General features: G+C 37.4%; 1 protein-coding gene across 9 annotated transcripts in view; it reads right to left on the bottom strand.

Annotated features, from left to right (window-relative positions):
* Positions 1-18,026, bottom strand: part of KCTD3 (potassium channel tetramerization domain containing 3) — a 57,011-nt gene extending 38,985 nt beyond the window's left edge. For 2 of the 9 annotated variants that reach the window (XM_032289236.1, XM_032289237.1), the window contains exons 1-8: positions 17,767-18,026; positions 10,811-10,864; positions 10,518-10,563; positions 8,671-8,744; positions 7,227-7,285; positions 6,871-6,951; positions 5,757-5,894; positions 5,222-5,312 (exon numbers count right to left, since the gene is read on the bottom strand). In XM_032289236.1, coding sequence (XP_032145127.1) covers positions 5,222-5,312; positions 5,757-5,894; positions 6,871-6,951; positions 7,227-7,285; positions 8,671-8,744; positions 10,518-10,563; positions 10,811-10,864; positions 17,767-18,011 — 788 coding nt within the window. In that variant the 5' untranslated portion in view covers positions 18,012-18,026. Of the gene's footprint in view, positions 1-5,221; positions 5,313-5,756; positions 5,895-6,870; positions 7,024-7,226; positions 7,286-8,670; positions 8,745-10,517; positions 10,571-10,810; positions 10,865-17,452 lie in introns of all 9 variants that reach the window. The other 7 variants (XM_032289239.1, XM_032289238.1, XM_032289243.1 and 4 more) reach the window with 6 other exon arrangements.
* Between the last annotated feature and the right edge of the window lie 1,787 nt (positions 18,027-19,813).

Below are 19,813 nucleotides of genomic sequence, written 5' to 3'. Positions count from 1 at the left end.
AAACTATGAAAGGGGATAGTGGAGAGGCTCCTAACCCAAAGGAAATAGACTGCAGCACCAATTAGCTGACTTTGGAGTTAAGAACACTTTCCTTTCGAGCTTTTGCAGCTTTTAACAATTGAGTAGTGTATAATCTTATAAACAAATTTTGGAGCATATTCCTTTCTCTCTACCTGATTTCTCCAGAATTTGGAAACTATTTATGAGTATTCTTAACTTATGGCAATAAGAATGTTTTCTTTTGTAACAGGACACAATTGGAGAAACTGATTATTCTACCATGGCTTTGACTGGAATAGCATGCTTTCAGATACGGACTTATTTAAGAGATCAAATTTGACTCACAGAGATGATAAAAGCCGCTTGGGAAAACTGGTCTCATATCTTGTCTACACGGTTCTTGTACAAGGTTCCTGACCTGTCTGGGGTAAGGAAAGAATGCCACTTTCTGACAGGCCCAGAAGTCCCAAGTTATCATGGAACCTCAAGAGGAAAGAAATGTAGCCAACTCATACAGTTATCTGTAGGCAATGATAAATTCACGGCAAGGGTCAAGGCTTTAAGAAGACTAATTTGAGATTCTTTATGGAACAAAGTTCTATCAAAGTCAATTTAAAAAGAGCTTATATAGCAACTAATTATTCTTATACAAATAATTAGGCCAAGTATAGTAAGAATAAAGCTTATTTTGTTAAAAAAGAAAAGAAAATCAGTCCTACCATGATTTGTCTTTAGTAAAAATGAAAGACCAAAGAGAAGAGAATTGTTTAAAAAACTATGGTATAACTTTTATTAGATTTGTCTCATCAGTAGTGTTTGAGATTTTTCCTGCAATTTAGACTCACCCTGCTTATTCCTGTGGACCAAGCAGTGATCTGTGGCTGCTGTTCAGAAGAAACAAGTAACATAGAAATCTGGATCAGTATTCTAATTGTGCGCAGGTATTTGAATTGGCTAGCATATCAGTGTGGTTCCAACTCCACACCAGCTTGGTTCCAACAATTTCCCGGTTCATGAAAAGCCTTCTTATTTAGTTTACTTGGAATAATTTTACTTATTTTACTTTGTTATTGTGGAACATATTGCTGTTGTTCTCTTTGCATAGGAATGCAAGATAAACTTACTCAGTGCTTTCTTAAATCAAACACCGTATTAATCCTCCAGACATCACTTTTTGTCAGAAATCAGAGTTCTCATCATACTGACACCTTCTGACTGAGCTCTTCTCTACTCTGAATGCAGGAGACCCTAATAGGTAGAAATATCATCATCCTTACTCAGCGTGCAGAAGTTACAGAGAATGAATCTTCCTCCCTCTGCAACCCTAAGATTAAGAGTTCCCTTGTAAAAGGGAGGGGAAAAATATGTCAGAGGCATTCAAACCAGAGTGACTCCATCTTGAATAGGGACTGGGTAAAATAAAGCTGAGACCTGCTGGGCTGCATTCCCAGGAGGTTATTGTTAGTCACAGGATAACAAAGGAGGTCAGCACAAGGTACAGGTCACAAAGATCCCACTGATAAAACAGGATGCAATAAAGAAGCTGGCCAAAACGCACTGAAGCCAAGACGGCAACAAAAGTGACTTCTGGTCGTCCTCACTACTCATTATACGCTAATTATAATGCATTATCATGCTAAAAGACACTCCCATCAGCCCCATGATAGTTTATAAATGCCATCGTAAAGTCTAAAAGTTACCCTATAAGGTCTAAAAAGGGGAGGAACATTCAGTTCTGGGAATTGCCTGCTCCTTTCTGGAAAACTCATGAATAATCCGCCCCTTAATTAGTATATAATCAAGAAATAACTATAAGTATATTCAGTCAAGTAGCTCTCAGGACTTCTCTGGCTTCATTCCTTTACTTTCTTAACAAACTTCCTTTTACTTTAAAAATATATATATATAAAATCTCATCTTTTACAGAGACATTACTTCTAAGTTGCTTTTCTCTATAGTAATTAGGGCATTACACAATAAAGAGATGTCAAAAAAGGGTAAAGTAATCAGGATAGCATATTTAAAAGTGACTATAACAACTACAGAATTTAACTCTTAATAAGACATGTAAATTTACTTCTATTTTTAAAATAATAATTACAAAGAAGGTACATATTTAATCTAAAACTGTTCATATAAGTAATACATTTAAAATATGTAGAACAAGGCCAGGCACAGTGGCTCACACCTGTAATCCCAACACTTTGGGAGGCCGAGGCAGGCAGATTACCTGAGACCAGTCTGGCCAACATGGTAAAATCCCATCTCTACTAAAAAATAGAAAAATTGGCCAAGTGTGGTGGTACACACCTGTAATCCCAGCTACTCCGGAGGCTGAGGCAGGAGAAGTGCTAGAACCCAGGAGGCAGATGTTGCAGTGACCCAAGATCATGCCACTGCACTCCAGCCTGGGTGACAGAGCAGGATTCTGTCTCAATTTCAAAAAATAAATAAAGCAAATAAAATATGTAACACAAGAATAAGCTCTGTTATTTCAGTTCTCCATGATCTTATAGCTGCCTAGTAAACCAACCCTCTGAAGTTAAGACAGTTATGCGAAAAATACAATTATTTCTAGTTATTTCCTACATGAGGACCTCAATAAAATACAGTAAAGAAGACATACCCTGTGAGATTTTGAAACTAACTATAAACATACGTCACGTCAAATTGTATGGGAATAGACATGTCATAAGGACATGAGAGAAATGAAAAACAGATCCAAGCATATACACAAACATAAAACAAAATAAAATGGGCTATCAGATTCAGTGAGAAAGAATGATTTAGGTAATGAACTGTCAGAAATAATTACCTACCCACTGAGAAGAAAATAAATCCTCATACCACAAACAAAAAAGTAAATTCCACAAGGATTAAAGATCTAAAGTGGAATATAAGCCCCAAGGGGGCAGCAACTCACACAACTACTCTTTGTTAATAGAAGTTACACTGTCATAAGCTCAGCAAGAAAAAGGAACATAAGCATAAAGCCTAACCATGTAGAAAATTAGTGAAGCTAGGAGAACAGCATAAAGGTCTTCACTGTACTCTTTTTTTTTTAAAGGTTTTTTTTTTTACTTATTGATATAAAAACGATGAAAAACAACTTTTAGAAAATATTACACTTTTAAACAGTTTAAATATTTTTATTTCTTTTGAAATCTTTTCATTGCCATTGTGTTGAATGATTTAACTGTGAGGAAAATCAGATACGTCCTCAATTTTCTTCCTTCCTCACTTTGCATGGGTATACTGCTCTGACATTACTGACACTTGGTGAAAGCAAAGAAAGATAGTGATCAAAGCAGACACAAAGAATGGAAAATGTAATAGTTACCCAGTGAGTTAAATTTTGCCTAATAATGTGGTATTTCTGGAAAAGAACAATCTTTTTTTTTTTTTTGAGATGGAGTTTCGCTCTCATTACCCAGGCTGAAGTGCAGTGGTGCAATCTCAGCTCACCGCAACCTCCGCCTCCTGGGTTCAAGCAATTCTCCTGCTTCAGCCTCCCGAGTAGCTGGGACTACAGGCTCGTGCCACCATGCCCAGCTAATTTTTGTATTTTTAGTAGAGACAGGGTTTCACCATGTTGACCAGCCTCGGCCTCCCAAAGTGCTAGGATTATAGGCGTGAGCCACTGCGCCCAGCCGAAAAGAGCAATCTTTAGCATTGTGTACAATGACAAACAGGAAGTTATGCTGTCACGCTTCAATCACTTATAATAATTTCACAATTCTTCTGGAATTCCTTATCAACAAAAACATGTACATAATATGTAAAGAAGAGTCTACAAGTCATCTCAATTCAAATCCATAAGATGATAAATTCAAAACAATGCTTCCTAAAAAAAATGCCTTTATCGAATTAGTCTTACTTCATATAAAACCATCCCCACAGAAATTATCCAAAAAATAATTTCCATGCTATTTCATAATTAAAATTACAAATCTACAAAACTCTTTTTTCAAAAATTAATTATTTATTTTTTGAGACAGAATCTTGCCCTGGAGTACAATGGCATGACCTTGGCACACTGCAACCTTCCACCTCCCAAGCTCAAGTGACTATCCTGCCTCAGCCTCCTGAGTAGCTGAGATTACAGGCACGTATCATTACGCCCAGCTAATTTTTGTATTTTTAGTAGAGATGGGGTTTCACCATGGTGGTCAGGCTGGTCTTGAACTCCACCCACCTTGGCCTCTGAAAATGCTGAGATTACCAACATGAATCACCACGCCCAGCCAAAACACTCTTAAAACATAAAGTCTGCACCTAATCATTACTACATGAAAATATAAACCTGAGATTACTGATATAAACAGCTCTTACCAGATATGCAAAACCTTTTATAAACTCAGATTTAAAAAAAATACACCTGGGATTCTTTAAAATGTATCTGTAAACTTTAGAAGACATTTTAGATATTTTTCAAACTATTTTGTATATTTTTTCTTAACCAAATTCAACAGCGATAAATATAAACAAAAAGTTTATACATCTTTGATTTTTCTCCAATTAAGTGCAATAATTATTTAAGCTAGTATATCCAACCCTTTCTGTGCTTCTGCACCATTCTCTGTCATCAACATTTTCAAAGGAGTATAGTGATTTTGAACTAAGCGTCCTATGACTTTCCCAATTTAAAACAAAAAAAATCACTGGTCTACACTATTCTTCATTGCTTCTCAGTCTCCGAGAATGTAAGCATTAGAAAAACCAAACTACTTCTTCAAGTTTCACACAATAGATGCTAAACCATACCGCTGTGCCCACAACTACTGTGCTTTACTACCTCACTTCCCAAAATGTGGTAATTATGACCAATGTACTTTCCCTTGCTATAGAATACAAAACACTGAATCATTAGTGCCAGAACATCAGAAAGCTCACATTAATAATCCTGTCTAACGTCATTATATACTATCATCTCAGAAGCTAGGTATAAGCAAGAAATAATACATCAATGTATTTCAGTTATACAACAGCTCACGCTTGTCTGCGAAATGTTTACATCACATAAAGGCTGCCAGAATGTTTACTAAATTAGTTGCAAAAATAAAAGCAAACTAAATCTTAATCAGATAATACGGACATGAGTAAAATATGCAGGAAAAAACCTGATGACTAAAAAAATAGCTTTTCAATCTAAAACTATAAAATCAGAATTAATTTTAAAACTATGACCTCTAAAAGCAAACCATTATTAATTATACAGTACCTGTAACACACAGCAAAATGGGCATATGCAGCTACAATCCAGTTGTGATGGCCAGCTACTATTAGCACCTTTCGTGGATCCACAGGAAATCCTGTTGATTTTAGAAAAAGAAATATTTAACATTCTAAAATGGGGGTTGACAACTTACAGCCCCCAGGCCAATTTCAGCCTTCTGCCTGTTTTGAACTCGGCCATGCTTACTTGTTTCCATATTGTCCGTTATGTGTTCATGCTACAATGGCAAAGTTGAGTAGGTCTGACAGAGAACAGGTGGCCCACAAAAGCCTAAAATATTTAGTCTCTGGCCCTTACCAGATAAACTTTGTCAACCCTGTTCTAAAGATTCAGAGAAGACAGAAGATTGTACAACATTTTAAATGAAAATTACGTGTTAAATGTGAATTTCCAAGATAGCAATGATAAATCTGGATAAAAAAGGAGATGAGTCACAAATCTTTAAAAGTAATTACTTAATATCACCTAGGACTAAAAACATGCATACTTTTCCTTTTCTATTTGTGTAATCTTTGCTTACCTAGCCTAACAGTATCTTCTCCAGTTCCAGAGAGAACAGGCTGCGTACCATTTCCCCGGGCTTCGCCTTCCGTAGAATTTAGTCCATTCCTAGAATCGGCAGATCTGGCTGTGTTGTTTATTTTACGACTAGGAATACCTATAAAGAGGAAATGAAAACAAATACATTTCCAAGTTCACCTTTCAGAAATTAAAAATACCACATTGTAACAAAGAAATATAAAAATCTGAATTTCATTAAAGCCGAAATAGATCTTCCAATATAGCAAATTATTGTAAATATTTAATCATAATTAAAAAATAAAATTAAAATTAAAGAAAAAGACAAAGACAAAATTCTTTCAACATATTTCTGGTATTTGTCATATTGTTTATAATTACTAAGATTAAGATTTATCATATTATGCTCCGCTTTACTTAGCTTTAGTTTACTGAGTTAATGGGTAATTAATTCAGTCTGTAAGCCACTCTTTACAATTATGGTACAGGTATTACGTGTTTAAGTACTCTGTATTAATTTAACTACTTTAGAACTGAATTTCTCCATACTTTGAAACATTTTTTATTTGACAGGAAAGCATTTTTTAAAAATGAAATCTTGCTCAGAAGTCCATTAGAACACAGGTAAAAGCAGATTAGAACACAGGTAAAAGCAGATGCTTCTAACTTACTGAAGTGGGGCTGAGGTGACACTAACTTATCTTTGCAGAATTCCTTAAGTTTGCCAAAAAGGAATTTGACAACCAGTGCTCTAACATAGGGGTCAGCAAACCATGGACCACGGAAAATCCAGGCCAATGCTATCTATGTAAATACAGCTGTAGTGGTCACAGTAACACCTAGTCTTCATGTAGTATGTACAGCAGAGATAAGCAGCTGTTACGGAGATCCTCTGGCTCACAAAACCTAACTGGGTCTTTACAGAAAAAGTTTGCCAAACCTGTGTTCCAATATATAGTGTGACTTAATTTCTGTAAAAATCAAAGTTCTCACCATTTCTAGTAGATTTACAGAAAAAAAAAACTCAATAATCAAGGAAGTTTTTTCTATTCATATGCTTGTACTTGCTTAATGATACAAGGAATTTTTTAAAAGATTAAATAAAGTGAAAATACCTGGTGGAGGTAAGTAACCATGAAAAAGGACACTGCCACAAGAGGAACGCTCCAACTCTTCACATAAGAGAAGCCTTCTTACTAAAAACATTTCAAAGCAAACTTGTCAAGAGTACATGCAAACAGAAAAACAGTACTCCATTTTTATTTTCTCTAGTTCAAGAGGATAAGGAAAGAAAAGGAAAATTTTAAGTTAAATCAGAGTTGACAACATCTTTTTACTATGAAAATCCACAAAAACTAAGCACTGAACAATTTCATCAAAAATTAGGACCTGATATAAACATATATCATTTGGGCAAGTTTCATACATGAGTCAAATCATAAACGAAAAATATTAAGAGAAGTGCACATACCTAATGGTGTGATCCCATAAAATTCTGCTTCATGCCTGAGAACATTAATACTCACTCCCCTACAAGGAAACAAACAATATAAATTCTCTAACACTGCAAACCTGTATTATCATCTGAAGCAAAAGGAAAACACTCTAGGTTCTTCATGTATACGGTCATAAGGCTTTAAAAATTACTTTTCTCCTAATGTTCTTTATTTCTATTACTCTCAATCGTTAAAAAGTCTAAATAAAAATGACATGTGAACAAAAATATTCTGCTGTCTACTTAAAAACCTTTCTCATATATATACACACACACAAATTGGGTCACTAAATGAGAGTAGGGCTCTATCCGGCTAGTACAAATAAATTGTCTAGAAGGCAAAAGATAGAATGGAAATCATTCTTTAGTGACATTAGTTGCTTTTAACTTTTTATCATAATTATTTCTATACATATCTATCTTAATCTCCCCAATTAAACTGTAAATTCCCTGTGGGCATGATCTATTTCTGATCTACGTTTGTATATCTCATGCTTATATAGAATAGCTATGTAATAAATATTTGTTGAACAAATAAAATAGAAAAAAAAAAAAAAAAAAAAAAAGACCAGCCTTGGGAAGGGCTCTGTTATCCAGATGAAAATGATGCTACTTTACAGTAGTAAAGTAACATGAAAATAAAAGTTGAAAGAAACAGGAGCTTCAAAATTTTTAATGTTAATGATTCATTTTAGGTTTCAGTTGTAATTTGTTCTTATTCTAAAAATATTCCCCAGCCTTAATAAACATATACAATTACCATGTTAAATTGTTTTTATTTGTGAAACTGGTTATGACTAACTTAACATTAAAAATGCTTAAAACTTTCTTATTCTATTTTGAAACTATCTGAGTTAACAGTACAGCAGTACTGGCCAGAGGCATGATCGTAACTCACTGTAGCCTCAAACTCCTGGCCTCAAGGGATCCTCCTATCTCAGCCTCCTCTGCAGAGCAGCTAGGATTATAGGCCTGACCATCACATCCAGTTTCAGCATGAGGAAACTTCTAATCAAAGTCTTAGTTTAAAAAAAAACAACAAAAAACAAACCTTTTATGGCTGGGCATGAGGGCTCAGACCTGTAATCCCAGCACTTTGAGAGACTGAGGTTGGGGGACTGCCTGAGCTCAGGAGTTCCTGACCAGCATGGGCGACATGGTAAAACCCCTTCTCTACCAAAATACAAAAAATTATTCAGCATACGCCTGTAGTCCCAGCTACTGGGGAGACTGAGACAGGAAAATTGCTTGGACCTAGGAGGCAAAGGTGGCAGTGAGTCAAGATCGCGCCACTGCACTGCAGCCTGGGCGACAGAGCAAGACTCCATCTCAAAAAAAAAAAAACTTTTTCTTCATAAAATATACTAAAAACACATACTTACCAGAAAGAAATTTACTTTTAAAAGAGTGCATTTCTCACCTTAAGTCTAGTTCTTTTGTCCGAAGAAAATTTAAAATGGGTGCAAATGCTGCTGGATCTCTATCAATAAATATCTGTAAAAAATGGAACTGTTTTACTCTCAAATCACAAATTAATCTTTTAACTTTAATATCTGTAACACTAATAGGGAACAAAGTCTGAATTATTTAAATACTATGTTTCCTTGTTCCTACTCTTAAATTTTAACGTTTCTATAATTGGAATGTAGTTCTGTGTGCATTCAGAAAAAGATGGTGTCTTTTTCTTCCCCTGAAAAGTTACTATTAAACTGATATTTTAATATGTGGAAAAAATCTTATATAATAAAATCACTTTTATTGATACCTTTGGTAAAAGTGACACCTGAGGAAACATTTTTATCTGAAATAGTCCAGAATTCAATTAATACTTTGAAAACATTATGAATAAACAATACTTTCTCACATTGTTGAATCATTAAAACTACAATGTACTTTAATAATCCACACGGGGTATTGAGAAAAGTAAATACTGCATACTGCTATCAAAAGTGGACACGAATACTATCCTTGTAACACTTTCACTAAATTCAATTTCCTTCAGGGCTAGGGAGAAGTAAAACAATTTTTTTTTTTTTCAAATACAGCACCACAGAATACATAAGAGGAAAACAAATTGCTTAAAAATGTAAAATACATAATTAGTAACTTTCATTTGTTTGTTTGTTTAGAGACAGAGTCGCTCTGTCACACAGGCTGGAGCGCAGTGGCGCGATCCTGGCTCACTGCCACCACCACCTCCCAAGTTTAAGCAATTATCCTGCCTCAGCCTCTCAAGTAGCTGGGATTATAGGCATTGCTACCATGCCTGGCTCATTTACACACACGCACGCACACACACACACACAGACACACACACAGTAGAGATGGGGTTTCACTATGTTGGCCAGGCTGGTCTCGAACTCCTGGCCTCAGGTAATCCAACTGCCTCAGCTTCCCAAAGTGCTGGGATTACAGGCGTGAGCCACCACACTCGGCCCATAATTGGTAACTCTTTATAGAAATTTATACCAACACCTATTTTGAATCATTTACAAAAGATCTAATCATAAAAACTGAACACTTTTTAAAGCTTATTTAAGTCAATCAGAAAGGCAAATGGTAGCCAATAATAATACTCTTCTTACTATGATCAACTACATATATACAATCAATGAGATTCTTCTAAACTTCATAAATTCTTACTTTTGTTTTTATTAGAGGAGCTCAAAAATTGAAGAAATATCACAGATTTTGTGGAGATCTTATTACTGATGACTTTTTATAATTTCACATGTCCATATCTGCCTTTGTTACCTTATTTCATCTCCAAATCTCACAACAGCAAATAAATACCATTGGTCACTTTGTTGCCTCTAAATGCATAAGCCAATTTTTTTGCACTGAAACTCTGTAATTATTTCCTTCCCTCACTGTCTCAATGCTGAACAAACAAATTCACAAAGTTATTCTCCAAAATAAAACAAAAAGCTGTAGGACTTTACTAATTTAACCTCTTTATTTACATTTATCCACTTACTGTTAAAGTTTCAATTATTGATCTAAAAAATATTTCTTCCAATGCCAGTGTTAGCTCATATCCTACAATCTTTCTAATCATGAATACTTAAATTGCCATATATAGTATTCCATATTTAGGGATCTTCTCTAATTGCAAAAAACTACGTATGACGAGAAATAAAATTATGCCACTTTCATCCAGTGATTATTAAAACATTAGTTTTCCTACATTCTTAGAGTAAGTATATATTAAGACCAAGTACTATAAGCACTACTTTAGAAATATGTATCAATTATTATTAGACTCACAGCACCAGTTTCATCTCGAAGTGTTGAAATTCTCCCACTCAGCAAACTGGAAATCATAAATAATCTAAAGTTAGTTTTTAAAAATCTGAGTATAAACAAATGTGCTAATTCTTTATCAAATGTCAAAGACCACTAAAAATAATTTATCTATCCTCCAAGTTAAAAAAAAAAACATTTTAAGAGTTAACCTTCTTTATTCAAAAAATAAAAACAATTTAACTGACAAAAAATTATTATATTTTGGTAAATAAGCAAATATATTAAAAGATATACTAAAGAATTATATAAAATACCTGGAAAAAAAAGAATCTGGAATCCACATAAGAGTTTGTCTTGAGGTACTAAATCTGTAATTAAAAATTATCTGGCATTAAAATGAGAACATGATTTGAAATTTCAGTATTAGTTAATTTGTTTTAATATTCTGGATAATGATTTACAAGATGTTTCACAGTTATAGCTGTACCAATATATTTATTACATTTAATATTTTTAAATGTTGCTACTTTCAATTCAGAGTTAAGATCATACAAGCAGCTCTCAACAACAACTAGTTGTCCGCCATATAAGGCATCTTAAAATACTACTTTCCAAAAACCTAATCTCTGCTGAAGAATCAACAATTAGCCCATCACACCAAGTCTCAATTTCTCAGTATAACATTCAAAATTACCTTCAGGTTCCATCTCATCTCTTTAATACAAATGCTGGTTTTCCCTTGCAATAAGACAAAACTTCTTCATATCCCAAAACAATTCATGCTTATTACCATTTTGGTATCTTTGTTCAAATAGATCACCCTATTCATTCAAGATCCACTTGATACCACTTGATACCACTCAGGTTTTACCTTCCCTGTAATTTCTTTTTCTTTTTTTTTTTTTGTATTTTTAGTAGAGACGGGGTTTCATACGTTAGCCAGGCTGGTCTTGAACTCCTGACCTCAGGCAATCCACCCACCTTAGCCTCCCAAAGCGCTGGGATTACAGGCATGAGCCACCATGCTCCACCCCCTGCACACCCAGCCCCCTGTAATTGTTTTTCTAAATATCCTATCCTGTATTATCTCTTTTTAAGCCCATAGTAATTTCACTGTAAATTACTCATTTAACATCTTCTTTATATTCATTCTTGGGCTATTTGCAACTGCTGACTTCATTCATTCAAAAATCATTCAGCAAATACATCACCGTTATGAGGTTAACTGTCATTTGATCAAGTCTGTATCTTACCACCAATTTTGGGAGGATCTTTACGAAAGTACAGTATAACAGACTGGGACAATAAACAAGTAACTGATATAAACTGACATGGCAACCAAAGCAATATAGCACTTGTTCAGTCCAGCCCTTCTCTGACTATAAAACCTCTACTTTCACTTCACATTCATTTTCTGGCATTATATGAAATCCCTAAATTTATTTTTATCTTTCATAAACTAAACAAGGTGACTGAATAGTGGTACTAGTTACCATGCACTATCAGCATGAAACACAGGCCAACCCCAGCCAAAATGGCTAAGGGATGTTTCCCAGGCTGTGCAGGTGAGTACGGTATCACCCCTCTATTGTCTGCCATTACCTAAATTAGCAGCCTAGAATTATCAAAAACGTGTAGGTTGCTTACTTTTTGCTCACTGCAGCATAACACACCCCAAAATGCATCCTACTTCCCACTCTCATCTTCTAAGTGGGATATTAAACAGCACTGGATTGTAGGCCAGGGTGAAAACTGTGACTACCAAGGCTTACACGGAGCAGCATCAGAAGTCTCATGGATCTCTCAACTTTGCAAGTCTATCCAGGTACCTGAGGCAACAATGACTCATAATATTTTATATATCTTGATAAATGGATTAGCTGTACATTCACCTTTCAAACTCAGTTTCAGAAATGCATTTTGTATTAAAAATGTGTTTTGTTTTTTTTTTTTAAAACAGAGTCTCGCTCTCTTGCCCAGGCAGGAATGTAGAGGCATGATCTGAGTTCACTGCAACCTCCACTTCCCGGGTTCAAGTGATTCTCCTGCCTCAGCCTCCCGGGTAGCTGGGACTACAGATGTGTGCCACTATGCCTGGCTAATTTTTTGCATTTTTAGTAGAGATGGGGTTTCACCGCGTTAGCCAAGATGGTCTCAATCTCCTGACCCCATGATCCACCTGCCTCAGCCTCCTAAAGTGCTGGGATTACAGGTGTGGGCCACCATGCCCAGCCTCTGCTGTTTTTTTCTTAAAGGCAGAGGATGACCTAAAAGAATTGTGCTTGGCACCTAGCACATCCTCAGTAAGTGTCTGTAGAAACTGATGTGTGATAACCAGAACCACACTCTACACACTCAGTTAAATGTTTTGTACAAAACGGAGACTTGATTCTTCTGTACCATCTGCAAGCCTTTTATGGTTACAACAGAGCACTTTCAGAGTACAGGGACGACCTATGCAACTTACGACCATTCGACTTTACGACCACAATCACTAGCCACGACTGCTCCATGTCTGGCAGTGCAAACGTTGCCCAGCTGGGTATACGACAGTGCGGACCAGCTTCCGGCAGCACTACCATCTCCACGTGCATATAGCCTACTCAACTTACGACCAAATCGTGTTACGACCGGTCTGTCGGAACCAATCATGGTCGTAAGTCGAGCACTAGCTGTACACTGGTGTTGACAAACAGATGTCATAAACTGCCCACTTAAACCATTTAGTAGTATCGATGTCAATAAAAGCAGAAACAGTGTATGTACTATTCCATAAAAAATGCCTATCTTAGTTTCTAAAAGAAATTTTCTATCATTATCAAAACATGCTTTCCAATCACAATTAAAAGTTTATCTCGGGAGGCTGAGGCTGGAGAATTGCTTGAATCCGGGAGAACTGCTTGATCTTGCTGCAGTGAGGCAAGATCATGCCACTGCACTCCAGTCTGGCAACAGAGCAAGACTCCACCTAAAAAAAAAAAAAAAAAAAAAAAAAATCTCAGCACTCTGGGAGGCTGAGACAGGCAGATCATGAGGTCAGGAGATCGAGATCATCCTGGCCAACATTGTGAAACTTCATCTCAACTAAAAATACACAAAAATTAGCTGGCATGGTGGCGTGTGCCCGTATTTCCTGTTACTCAGGAGGCAGGAGAATTGCTTTAACCAAGGGAGCGGGGCTTGCAATGAGCCAAGATCCCCCACTGCACTCCAGCCTGGCTGGCAACAGAGTGAGGCTCTGTCTCAAAAAAAAAAAAAAGTTTATCTCCATTTCTTCCCACTTATAACTTTACAATTTGTAAGGAGAAGTATTCTTTCACTGGCTAACTAAAGGAATGACAGTACAACAATCCATTTATTAAAGACATTTAAATGTAAACTACAGTAAGGGGTACTTTAGGGAACACACAGAAGTTGACTAATTTCATAGGTTATGGACAGTGTAAGTGTTTATAAGCAGCTCCTATGCCCATTTATCTGATTAACAAAGGAGCCACTTTAGGAAAACACTGCAAACACTCCTAAGTGCATTTCTTAGTAGATTCCTAAGAAAAAATGAAAAATACACAGATTATCCTAGTCACAGAAAACTGACTTGGTCCAAAATCAAAGCAAATTCCAGTCAATGGTAAATTGAAGGATCCAAGGATTCACTACAATGAAGATTCGCTCTGTTCTGGAGACCATCAAATTCATTCCAAATAAGGATAGCTTATAACTTGCAATCTTTCATATTTACCACTTATTCAACAATTGTATTTCAAATAATTAAAATTATGTGCTACTAAGAAAATTGCAAAGGTCTGCTTAAAATCGTATTATCAGTTTCAATTTTAATCAGCATTTTGGGGAAAGGTTAGTAACCTGGAATTTCTGGGCAAAGGGACTGGACCCTTAACCCCACCAATTTTTTTAAACATCAGGCCCCAAAACTAGTCTCAAATGCAACTTCATGAAAACTAAAACACTTAAAATTACATACGATGAGCATAATCATTTCAAAGATATATGAAGGCCTTTTCTGTTTTGATTTTTTTTTCAATCTCATACCCATAGTGTCCCAAGAATAGTCAGGTGCAATCTGGTCTCAGCAAAAGAATTGCTAAAGAAATTAGCATATCCAGTTACACTTCATGCAACTTGCCTCCTATTAAATTAACTTGGAAGCAATCTAATTATTTATTTTGCACTGTAACTACTGATAATGCCACTAACCTTTATATTTCACATTTATTACTTCAAATTCCTATAACAATCTCATAAGGTTGGTACTATTGTCTGTCACTTTACATTTTACTAGACTAAGCATGAAAATATTTGTCCAAGGTTGCTAGGCTTAAGTTAGAGATAAAGCCTGGGAACTGGAAACATATCTGACTCAAAAGCTCTTTGTCTGGGAGTCCCCATTGGCTAGTTCCAGCCCTCTTGCATGAGGCCTAAAATCATCGCTCTTACCCTTAACAGAATAAATCACAAATTCAGTCACAGCGGGTTTCTCTCATTTCATTACTTTTTGTAAATAACAAATATTAACAATTCTAAATGAAACTTCATCTTCTCTACTTCCTGAATCACCCACAAAGCATTAAACCATAAAAATTAGTCATTTCTATAATTCCTTTGAGTATATCCATTTTCATGTCTATTCTCTTGAAGAAAAAGAAAAAAAAAAAGACCTTACCTATAGCATATGCTTCCCCGCTCCCAATAAACTCTCCTTCTGAGTTTTACTCTATTACTTCTGGACTTCCATTTTATGCCACAGCAGTTCCTGAACTTCAATGGCAATCACATCACGATTTTTCTCCTACAATGGCTTAAGTGACTGTCTTACACTGTGTTTTGTAAAAGATACAGATGACTTCTGGATCTCATCTAGGTCTAAAATGCTGCACATATGTTTGATTCAAAGAAAATCTATAAAACATTCTTAGAATATGAGTCAGATGTTGTCTTCTATAGGCAATACCATTACTACTTATAAGGTTTTTTTTTTTTAACAATTTTCTTAAGTTTTTTTAATGCTTCCATTCCTACTAACAATTTGATGTCTTCTAAACTGTTCAAACCAGTAACGTATTATCTTGTATTCTTTGCTAGTATCACTTAGAAAAATTAGAACCTGATAAGCTCAAGTTCCATAAATAACATAAACACAAGATATAATGTTACAGTGCCAAGATAACTGCCTTATGAATTAAAACTTTTAAATGAATTCTGCAGTCTTTAATAAGAATTTGCTCAGTATTGGCCGGGCGCGGTGGCTCAAGCCTGTAATCCCAGCACTTTGGGAGGCCGAGGTGGGTGGATCACGAGGTCAAGAGATCGAGACCATCCTGGTCAACATGGTGAAACCCCGTCTCTACTAAAAATACAGAAAATTCGCTGGGCATGGTGACACGTGCCTGTAATCCCAGCTACTCAGGAGGCTGAGGCAGGAGAATTGCCTGAACCCAGGAGACGGAGGTTGCGGTGAGCCGAGATCGCGCCATTGCACTCCAGCCTGGGTAACAAGAGCGAAACTCCGTCTCAAAAAAAAAAAAAAAAAAAAAAAAAGAATTTGCTCAGTATTAAAGGATCCATACAGTAAATAACATACTGTATGTCCTTTTGAATGACTGAATAGAAATATACTAAGTATCAAAAGCAAGTAGAAACCAGTGTATGGATTTTAAATGATTAATGATTATACTGCTGCTCTTCAGTATCAATACTCTTTGCAGGCCTCCTGTTTCGGAGTATTCCACAAGTTACCAAACTTCCAATACTTTAACGTGATTTTAGAAAAAAAAAAACTCCATCTCTTACATCAGGAGACATAAATATTCATAAGACTGGTTTCTATACAACTGCAATAACGTTGTAAATTCTCTAAATTTTGATTTGGGGGAAGAGGAAAAAGCACTAAGAAACAACAAAGTATCACTGTTCTCTGTGTTAAATCCTGGAAAGCTATCAAATGTTTAGGATTAAAGCACTACAGCAGACATTTGTTGTCACTGTGGTTCTAGGACATTAAATTACTGTTAAAATGCTGATTGAAAATCATATTCTCAAGCACAGCAAAATACACTGTATTCCAGGGCATTTCCTTGTTTATCTCCTCCCAAGCCTAAAACTCAACTAACCCTTCTTTCGAACAGCTGGCAAACTCCCTTTTCTGAGAGGAGTGACTCATAAGTTATAGGAAATCCACAAAAACTATGATTCCCACCTCCCAACAAACTTAATAACAGGCACAGAAAAGGGCGGAAGGCCAGAGAGAGAATAGACAGAGAAGAGCTTTCAGTCTGTTTACTCCAAGGGCGCCACACTGTGCCAATATCCAGGGCTTCCTAGAAGCAAATGTTCAAACTACAGTTCCTGGACACACTCTCCTAAAAGTTGACCAGAACCTTCAAGTCCATGCACTAAGAAATTCTGAAAATAAACAATTATGCACTGCAGATCTACTGCATTCCCATCATAGAAATCTTTCAAATGACAAACTCCCTAATTAGGCGTGTAAAAAAGAACATTGCACTCTTTCCTAAGAAAACCGACACCTTGCTGACCAAAGAGAAAGGAAGGCAGGTTCATCTCCCACATCCAAACCACAAAGCCAGCCTTCTACTAAATAAATTCCTCAAATACACTCTAATCTCAAATGAGGTAAGGGAGGCTATGTAATGGTCCTCCTCGCCTGATGGCTTAGAAAGGGGGAGGGACAAAGGTTGGCATTCCAAGACAGCAGCTACTCGGCCACAAGGGCCTGGTCCTCGGTAATTCCAAGCTGCACTGATCCGTCACCAGCTCCAAAATCCGCCCGACGTTATTCCCGCCTGGAGGCCCCCTCACTCCCCTCCAGGCTCGACTATCACGCTCGCCCTAGTTTTTGCGACTCTGGGTCCCCCTCGTCCCTGCAGGAGGAGGCCGCCACTGCATCCCCGCTACAAACCCCTTCCCCGCCGACTCACCTGGTCCCCCCCACGTTCAGTTGGACGATCTCGCCGCTGCCGGCCGCCGCCGCGGCAAAGCTGCCGCAGTGCCCTCCCGCCATCTCTGGCGGCTCCGGGCGCGCTCGCCGCCCTCCTTCCCCAGCCGGGGCCACCAAGCCCGGGGCTGTAGCCCGAGGCAGCGGCGACGGCTGCAGGGCCAGCTGGGCGGCGGCGGCCGGAGGGCTGGGGGTGCACGGGGCTTCCCCCACCTTCCCAACGGCCGGGCGGGGCTCTCCAGCGCCTGCCTCTTCCCCCCTCAATCCTGCGGCGCGCGTGGGCGGCCCGGCCTTCACCTTCCGCGGCCTCCAGGCCGCCGGGCCGGCCGGGCCTCTCCTCCACGCTCCGCTGCCACTGCCGCCGCCGCCGCCGCCGCCTGCCTGGAAGGAGGGGTCACCGTTCGGGACAAAATACCGCAGCGCTCACGCTTCGCCCGCCACTGCCGCCAAGAAGGAGGAGGAGGAGGGGAAGGCCAGGGAGGAGCTTCCCAACGCTGCCGGGCTGGCGCAGAGGGAGGGTAGGTGAATATGCTCCTGGCCATGCCGGCCCACGCGGGATTCCGTTTTTCCCTCCCCCTTTTCCTTTTACGTTTAAGATTTTCTGACACCAGGAAGCTGATTCACAGATTGAGAGCAGATCTGGGCAAACTACGCATCTTTATGACCCACTTTCTCCACAGGAATTGGGAAAGGAAAAACGAATCCTTGAGGTAGTAGAAGGAGATGCCTAAGGCAGATAGTGCAAATGTAGGGAACATTTGGAGATTTTAAAACTTTATACCTTTTACCCCAGAAAAGTACTTACTTTACCTTCTTCAGTTTAATCCCCAATCTCCCAAGCAGTTTTGTTTTGTTTTTTTGGGTTTTTTTTTGTTGTTGTTGTTGTTAAGCAGGAAGGAAACCAAAGGACAAAAATCCCTAGGCTGTGTAATGCCAAGCACCCTATTTCTGGAATACAGTAAACACTCAACTAATGTTAGACACACACAGATACACACAATTTTATGTGTTTATTTATTTTTGCTTTAAACGGTATCTATTCAAACCCAAAACCTTAGTGGCTATTAAAATATTTTTTACATCTTAATACTGTAATACCTGATGCCCTGCTAACAAAAACTAAAGATAGCGCGTTATGTTTCAGAGGTCATTAGTTTTTGGTACCAAATTCTTAGCATGAATTGTGTTTTGTTGCAGTTTTACCATAATAATTCAAACTGATAATGTATTTGTTATTAAATTTTTATTCTCGTCATAATTTTTACCAAAAATAAAAAATAGCCTCCGGTAATTATCTTCTGCCTCTTTTGAATTGTCAGATTTTTGCTACTTATTGATTGCTTTTCATCAACATGTAGTTATTTTTTTAAAGCCATCTTCACAAAACATTCTCTTGGGCTTACTTCCCTAGCTTGCTACTGTCTATTTCTTAGACCTTCTTTATAGCAAAATCCAACCAATCATGCTTTTTCTCCCACTTCTGCACTAGAACTGCCCTTACTTCCACAGCACTATTTTTCCTCATGTTGCAAAATCCAAGGTCAATTCGTAGTTCTTATCTTAACCTTTCCTGTGATCATGCAGGACCCTATGCTTCCTTGGTTTAAAGTATGAAGGATTCCTAGTTTGCTGTTACTTTAATCTGAACTGTCACCCATCTCTACCTAAAGTGAAGATGTAAGGTACAATGCATTGTTAAGGGTGGGGAACAGTGGCCTTGAATTCAAACTGCTTGCCTTGAAATTCCTGCCATGCCACTTGCTACCTATGTAATTTTGAGCAAGTTTCCTGATCATTTTCACTCCCAATTTTGTTTTTTAAAAATAATGATAACAATAGTTGTGAAGAAGAATGATGACAGAAAATACCTAAACCACCTGGTACCTAATAAACACAAATTAGCTATTATTATTTATTTATTTTTAAAGAAAGAGAAAGAGAAAAGGGGAGAGAGAACAGGAGTCCTGCTCTATTGCCCAGGCTGGAATGCAATCTAAAAATAGGTATTAAAAACCTCTTTTATGCCGATAATTGTACTTAACGGTGGAGACAGGAAGAAATAAGGGAAGAAAATAACAAACAAACAGCCAACCAATATTTCATTTAAATCTGTGAAATGCTATGCAAATGCTGAAGAGTGATTTACTTCCATTTATGTGGCCACTTTCAAAATAGGTGTAATGTGATACTGAAAAAAATGTATGTTCTGTGGACCTGGGGTGAAGAATTCTATAAATATTCACTGAGTTTACTTGTTCCAGGTCTGAGTTCAAATCATAAATGCCCCTGTTAATTTTCTATCTCGTTGATCCGTCGAATATTAACAATGTGGTGTCAAAGTCTA

The sequence above is a fragment of the Sapajus apella genome, unplaced genomic scaffold, assembly GCF_009761245.1.
Source record: "Sapajus apella isolate SASKATOON/1434 unplaced genomic scaffold, GSC_monkey_1.0 scaffold22, whole genome shotgun sequence".
Classification (NCBI taxonomy): Eukaryota; Metazoa; Chordata; class Mammalia; order Primates; family Cebidae; genus Sapajus; species Sapajus apella.
The sequence above is the reverse complement of the archived record's forward strand: the minus strand, read 5'-3'. Positions and strand labels throughout refer to the sequence as shown.